The 8101-nt window shown below is 44.1% G+C and overlaps 1 protein-coding gene across 1 annotated transcript in view; it reads right to left on the reverse strand.

Moving 5' to 3' along the window:
- The window catches only part of LOC122797804 (SCO-spondin-like), a 4708783-nt gene that overhangs the window by 3525952 nt on the left and 1174730 nt on the right, over nt 1-8101 (reverse strand). The window contains exon 33 of the mRNA XM_044066325.1: nt 731-853. Coding sequence (XP_043922260.1) covers nt 731-853 — 123 coding nt within the window. The remainder of the gene's footprint in view (nt 1-730; nt 854-8101) is intronic.

The raw sequence follows: 8101 nt of genomic DNA on the forward strand, positions 1-8101 counted from the left end.
GGCATAAAAAGGGGGGGGGGTGTCTGGCAGATGCTGACAGTGGGGTGTGACTGGCAGATGCTGACAGTGGTTTAGTGCAGTACTCGCATTTAGAAATAAATGGTGATATTGCATTTATGGTCATGGCTGAAGCATTAAGTGTGTGGCATTGTATTTATTTTGTCCTCAGTGTACAGAAGCCTTGCTCTTCTCCTTAGAGCTGAGGGTAGCACCAGCTCAGGGAAATGCACAGGTCAACAGATATTCTGGTTACTGTTCCTCATCTTAGCATAGAGTTTCTTATTGATATATCTTCTGTAAAAGTCTCAAGTGCCAGGTGCCAGTTAAGCTTGATTTGTTTTCTACATAAAATTTTCAATTTTGCCATGCTGACGGTACAACAACAAAGAGCTGCAGTAATTGGTTTTAACAGGAAAGAAGGTTCAGTGCAGACTTGGGCTCAGCACATTAGCCAGTGCAACCCAGAACTCAATAGACAAATAGCAAACAATCAGATAATAAGACAAATACCTTGTGTATTGTCAGAGATCTTTAGGCATTGCCATAATTAGGATCATTGCTCTGAAGAAAAAATGTATTACAGACTTAGGTCCAAACTCAAATTTATATCTTAGAATTCATTTGTATAGAACCATATACTGTACCAGTAACTTTAATTCTTTCTTCCTTGCTTCCTTGCTATATATTAAATAAAAGGTCTACAAAATGTATGTGTAATGATAATGCTTACCACAAGCCATTTCATCATCTCCACCAGGACAGTCTTGAATTCCATTACACACTTGGGAGATGTTAACACATAAACTGTTGTTGCATGCAAACTTGCCAGGACATGAAGGGATTTCAGTAGATCCTAAAAGACAGAAAGAAGAAAAAATTCAGATTCTTCATCTGGTTTAGCTGTTCAGTTATATATACAAGAAATGACACTATGTTTTCATGGATAAATACAGTCATATCATAAAATACAGTGTTGGCATTCTCCAGAAGAGTAGAACACACAATCTAATGAAAGTCATATCCGACTTCAGACCAGTGACAAGTGGAGTACCACAGTGTTCAGTCCTGGGTCCTCTCCTGTTTGGTATCTACTTCTCTGAAGTACAGGCTAACACAGAAGGTCTTTGGCTAACAAAGTCTGCAGATGACTGCAAAGTAGGAGCCATAATCAAAACTCCTAACGATGTGAACATTCTACAAAAGGGCCTCACTGAGAAAGATGCCTGGTGTCAAAGCCATGGCTTGAAGCTCAATGCCAAAAAGTGCATTGCCATCCCCTTTGGTAAAAACCCTGTGCCCATGAACTACCACATAGATGGTAGTCTACTTAACACTGAAAGTGTGATAAGAGACCTTGGGACACAGGTGGACAGTAGTCTCTCCTTTGATAATCACATTGCCACAGTGGTCAGGAAATCCTTCTACGTGGCACACCTCATCACAAAAGGTTTCTCATCCAGAAAAAAAGAGGTCATTGTTCCCCTCTACTCATCACTCATTAGACCCATTATAGAGTACAATGCCCCTTTTGGTATGTACCTCACAAGACAGCTACAACAACTGGAAAGGCCACAGAAATACCTCACAAAGAGGTTACTGGCTTCAAACAGATGCCCTATGCAGACCGCCTCAAAAAACTCCAGCTTTACTCCGTCGCATATTGTCTACTCAGAGGCGATCTCTGCCTAACATACAAAGCTATGTCAAACCCAGAGCTGCTGGACATGCCCCACTTAAAGAAATCCCTCCAAGCTACACGCTGTAGGGACCTAAACCTTGTCACTGCAATAAACAGAACATGGTGGAGGGATAGATTACTGTCCCAGAGACTTCCCATACTCTGGAACAGACTACCTGTCTATGTCAAACACAGCTCCTCATTAGCACTCTTCAAGAAAAAGCTTGATGATTGGATGGGAAATAGGAAATTCACCCCGGGGATCACATCTGTGGCTCTGCTCGACAGGGGCACAGGAAAATAATTTTCTTGGGTGGCGAAAACCAGGGTACCTTTTTGGCTAGGCTTATATAGGCCCTAGGGCCAATAGCCTAGTACCTACCTATGAACCTATGTGAGCCTGTAGTGTCCTGAAATACACATATCTTTTACATATGAACTTTTGCATCTTGAAGATTTTAATACTTTGCATAGCATGAATAAGATGAGCATGATTCTGACCTGGTTACAGGCTATTGCTGTAAATGACTTATTTAGTGAAAAAGAAGTTATGTACTTACCATAACGTTCCATCTGTGTTGTCTATTTTCATTCTCCCTCAACCTGCAGGTTTTGGATCCGACACTCGGATCTGACTTGGCTGCTTTCTAAAGCTTAGACTCCGAAGCTCAAGCTCCTCTCCTACCCATAATGCCTCATTCCCCCAGATTACATCAAATCGAGTTTGCTGGTAACATATTTTCAAATTATAGAGATTTATACAATAATGTACATAATATCAGAAAGGCACTAAAAGAGGCAGAGCAAAGATCAGGAGCTCAATGAGGAACACAGGTTCCTATTAGCATATCCTTCAGGTCCTTCGTAAGATGGACGGGGGAAAAAGGGTGGGGAGGTTGAGGAAGAATGAGAATGGACAACACAGATGGAATGTTATGGTAAGTACATAAATTCTTTATCTGATGTCATTTTCATTCGTTCCTCAACCTGTGGGACAGAGTCCCCAGCTACAATAATCCAGGGTGACCTTCATGGAAGGATATTTTGGAGCACTGTAGAATCAAAGGCAGCTCTATTCCTAGAAATAAGGTACAGTTTATAGTGAGAAATAAAGGTGTGTGAATTGGACCAAGAAGCAGCTGAACAAATATCATCAATCGAAAATTTTGCCCAAAAGGCTTGAGAAGTTGCCATTGATCTAGTAGAGTGAGTTTTGATTTGCTTGGGTAAGGAAACACCTTTAGATTCATAAACAAATGAAAAGCAGTCTCTTGACCATTTAGCTAAAGTGGTATTGGCAACTGGTTTTCCTTTTCTGACATCCGAAAAGGATATGGTCAAATTTTCTAAAAGATATAGTTCTGTCTAAATAAAAACACAGCTGTCTACGAACATCTAACAGATAAGTATAATGCCCTTTGTTTTGGTAATTGGGAAAGAAGGCTGTTAAGTCGATAGATTGGTTAATGTTGTTCTCCATAGCAACTTTGGGTAGAAAGGATGGGTTGGTACATAAGGTTGCACTGCCTTTATGAAAGATTAAATAAGTATATTTGGAGGACAGAGCTTGCAATTCAGAGACTCTTCTTGCAGAAGTGATAGCAATTTGAAACATAGTCTTCCATGATAGGAATTTCAAATCTACTTTGGCTGAAGGCTCAAAAGGGGGATGAACTAGTGCCTGTAAAATCACAGTTAGGTCCCAAGGAGGTGTTGGATCTTTAACTGGAGATTGAAGTAGGAAAGTACCTCTTAGAAAAGCCTTAGACAATTTAGATGAAGCTAAAGATGAGGATTTTTCGCTAATGTGATAATCTGAAATGGTTGTTAATTCTACTTTCACAGTACAGTGACTTGCCTCATTTCAGAAAATATGAGTAAGAAATTCTAGAACTGCTGGAATAGGAGCAGTAAAATGATCTAACTGCTTCTGTTGAGCCAGTATAGAAAAGCTTTCCATTTGCTCTTATGGATTCTCCTAGTAGATGATTTGTGGGAGGAGATCAGAATGTTTCAGACTGGGGATGAAAGCCTGGAAAGTCTAGCCATCACTGGAACTGGAGAAACCATGTGGTTAGTTTTAGGCCTGGAAGATGAGTTTGCCCTGATGGATGGGACAGTAGATCTGGACATGGTCCCAGTATCCATGGAGGGCAAATCAGATGAGACCAAAGAAAGGTGAACCAGATTTGTTAAGGCCAAAAGGGAGCAATGAGCATCACTTTGCTCTTCAACCGGAATCCTTTCTGAAGAAATTTGGGGATCAAGGGAAGTGGTGGGAAAGCATAAAGTAGACTGAGAGGCCAAGCATGGACTAGAACATCTCTGGGTGACTGTCCCTGAGGGGAATCAAGGCAAAGAACCTGCTGTATTTGTTGTTTTAAGAAGATGCAAAGAGACTGCAGCAAGGCTGACCCCATTTATGGAAAATCATGTTCGCCACTGACTGATTCAGATACTACTCATGAGGCATCAGTAAGACTCTGCTGAGTCTCTCTCCTAGGATGTTGCACTCCCCGGAATGTGCATTGCAATCAGAAAGCGGTTGGCAGAGATCGTCTACTGTCACACTCTCATTGCTTCTCGACACAGGTGGTAGGATCTGGTTTCCCCTTATTTGTTGATATACCATACTACTGACATTGTCCATTTGTATTGCAACAGGCCCTAGAGGAAGAAAACTGTGAAGTGCCTGCAACACCAGAAGGACTGCCCTCATCTCCAGGGCATTGATATGCAGGTTGGTCTCCTGTGACTTCCACATCCCTTGGACCATCTGACCCAGGAAATGCCTTCCCCACCCCAGCTGGGAGGCATCCGTGGTCATTGTGACATTTGGAGGGGGGGGGGGCAAATGGGTATCCGTGTTGGATATCCAAGGAGTGCATCCACCAGAGGAGAGAATCTTTGCACACCCGTGATAGTTTGATCGTGTAGCTTAGGTGTTGGTGTATTGACCACTGGACTGCTAAGGTATTTTGCAGAATTCTCATATATAGATGTGCTGTTGGTAATAGGGTTATGGTAGCAGCCATGGAGCCCAAGCCTCTGAGAACTGGTTTTGTTGGAGGAATGGAATTGCTAAAATCTGTCTGATATGTAGTCTTAGGGTTGAAATCCTGTCTGGAGGTAGACAAGCCAAGGTGTTGGTTGTATCCATATGTGTTCCTATGAAGCCTATGTTCTGAACAGGCTGTAACTGAAATTTTTGCATGTTGATGGTTATGCCTAAAAGTAGGAGCAAGTTGTAACAGATAGTCTCTGGTTTGGGTGAGTAAATGTCTGGTTCGAGTGGTTAGGAGCCAGTTGTTTAGGTAAGGAAACACATGGAATCCTTGAAGCCTTAGATGAGCTGCAACTACCAGCATGCATTCGCTGAATACCTTGGGGGCTGTGGTGAGACCAAAAGGAAGCGCTCTGAATTGAAAATGTCTGGCTCCCAGCTTGAAATATAGATACTTTCTGAATCATTTGTCCATCTTGATGTGGTAGTATGCATCCTTCAGATCTATTGAGCACATCCAGTCACCCATTTTCATAAGAGGTAGGACAAACTGGACCATGACCATCCTGAACTTCAAATTCTTTATTGACTTGTTCAGGGATGTCAGATGGGCCTGAAGACCCTGTCTTTTTTGGTATTAAAAGGAATCTTGAGTAAATGCCTGATTCAAGTTGGTCTGGACGGACCTTCTGGATGACTTTTTTTTTTAAAGCAGTTTTGAGATCTCCAATGCTGGCGCTTCTCTCTGACTTGGTGGAACATCCAGAAGAGAGCTCTTTGGTTTGGGGAATTTTGAAAACGGAATGGAGTATCCTCTGTATATGATCCTTTGCACTCACCGGTTATTTGTGATGGCTAGCCAGGCTTCTGGGTGCAAGGATACACACCCTCCAACTGGCCTCCAGAGAAGGACAGTCGGGCAACATTTCAGGAGCGCTGAAAGGGTCTGTCTGAGAAAGAATCTCATGACCGTTGATTTTGCAAATCCCCTCTGCTGCATGGGTGGCATCTACCATTATAACTGTTTCCCACTCGGCCTCTAGGGGGAAATCTCTGAGATTCCTGAAAAGGACCCTGAGATTTCTGGAACCACAGTTTTTTTCCTACCATGCTGATTCCTGGAGAAGGATCTTTGTGGGAGTAGAAAAATGGATTCCAATGGCAGACAGTGTCTTTCCATCTTTCTCACTATGGGAGAGTGTGTCTCTAACAGTCGGCCCAAACAAAGATGATCCGTCAAAATGGGCATTGACTGAAGACATTTTGAAAGGTTCTGCAAAGTCCCACAGCCTCATCCAAGCAAGACGTCTAATGGCAATACCGGAACCAGCAGCTCATGAGATACCCTCTGTAGCATGGGAGATTAACCTCTTGGACACATTGAAAATTGACTTTAGAGTGGCCATTTTGGAGGAGGAGGACTTCCTTTCCTCATTGGACATGGACTCTGGGACTGAGCTAGAGGATGCCTTGATTAAATCCCTCTGTAGCCTAGTAAAATGGGAAAGATAGTTTAAGGCTCATAAGGTGTAGGTAGGTGAGGTGTAAACTTTCTTGCCAAATCTGTCCATGGTCTCAGACTCCCTCTTAGGGGGATGGACAGTGGAACTATCCTGGGCCAGCTCCTTCTTGGTGGCTGCCGCAACAATCATGGCATCTACCAGGATTCCTGTGGTACAATGGGGTCGGTCAGAGGGGGCACTAAGGATCTTGTCTGCATGTTTGGAGATAGGTTCTACAGTGTTCAGGTCCTTCCAAGCCCTGCTCGATACAAAGTTGATAGGTACATAAGCAGGAGGAGACACCCAAGATGTAGATGGGCCGGACCCAAAAGCCTCCAAGAACACCATATCCTTGGAGGTAGGGTTTTGGGAAGACCATCCACCTTTTAGTCGCAGGATTTCTAAGATGTCTCTGAAAGTGACATCCTCAGGTGGAGATCTGGGGGACCATTCTCCTTCCTCAAAATCAGTGTCTTCTGTAATGGATTCTTCTGGGGAATCCCGGCGTCTCCTTTTGCACCTTCTCTTCTGTGGAATCTCCTCAGTGGGGTGTTCTGGGGAGACCTTGGAAGAGATCTGGAGTTCCAAGTGTGGATGTACCTGAAAGCTTTGCAGGGACGGCTGTCCCAAGGGTGGTAGTGGTGGGGTCTCAGAGACAGAATCCATGGGGGTGAGAAGCGGATCCAAAAGAGTGGGAGCCAAGGATCTCCTGGGCAATGAGAGAACCCTCTCCACCACCTCAAAAGCGAATGGGCCACAGACACCGAAGACCATCTCCTTGGAGCCAAAACTACTGGGGCAGAGGATCCCTGAGCCCCCCCAGGCCCTCTACTTCTAGGGGGAAGTCAGGGTCAAGCTGATGAATGTCAATGTTCCAAGGGGAAGCAACAGCTCTGAGAACTTCATAGTTGAGGTCAACAGCTCGGAGCCAACATCAAGACTTTGGCTCCAAAAGCCACGCTGCCTCAACGCTCTTCGGGACAAATGAGTCAGGGAAGCTGTCGGGGTCGAAGAGAGAATCACTATCGGCTCTGACACCTTGACTCTCGGGGCCTTCGGATCCATGGATTCCAAAGTAGGAGGTTGGATTGGAGAACGACCTAATTGTCTGCCCATGGACCTGCTAGGGAACGGTGCTGGCAAGACCCCCATCTGGATCAGTGTCTGAAGGAACTGCCTCATCAATCTGGCCACCTCTGATTCAGAAAGGCTATGGGAGGACCTGGTAGATGATGCTGCAGAAGGTGGCCTGAATGTAGTCTTGAGGGATCTCTCTTTAAGGGGAGACCCTGTGGTTGGAGGAGAAGGCCCCGAAGGAGGGGAGTCAGAGCTGAGGAGACAACTGCGCAGACTTACTCGGATCTGAGGGTTTCAGATCTGATGCCCTAGGAGCCTTGGATGGAGGCTCATCAGAAGAAGCTGACTTTCCTGGTGAACATTTACTGCATTCTTGGATACCTCTATGCTTTTTCGAGGGTGGTTGAGTCCCTGATGTAGAAGAACCTGCAGATTGGGCAAAGAAGGTAGAAGGCCCTTCAGAATAAGTTTATTTCTTCTGTCAGTCAGTGCTCTCTTGTGAAACCCCTTGCAAATTGAGCAGGGGGCTTCAAGCTGAGCAGGGCCGAGACAATATAGCACTCTCTGTGAGCATCAGATGAGGGGATCTTCTGCCCACAGGAAGTGCACTTTTTAAAGCCTAAAGGCTTATCAAACATTTCCTTAAAAGTTAAGTAGGAAAGGAGAGAGGAAAAGAAAGTAACTCCTGCCAAAAAGAAACAGACCACAATTGCTATTTTAAAAATTAAAAATGTGAAGACTTTTTATTATATAGAAAAAGGGTAGGAGATAAGAAGGAAGTAAAAAATAAAAATGAAGAAATTACATTCTTAACTGTTGATATCTAAATGAAGCTCGAGC

The sequence above is a fragment of the Protopterus annectens genome, chromosome 3.part1 (genome assembly GCF_019279795.1).
Source record: "Protopterus annectens isolate FY-2018-M chromosome 3.part1, PAN1.0, whole genome shotgun sequence".
NCBI lineage: Eukaryota > Metazoa > Chordata > Ceratodontiformes > Protopteridae > Protopterus > Protopterus annectens.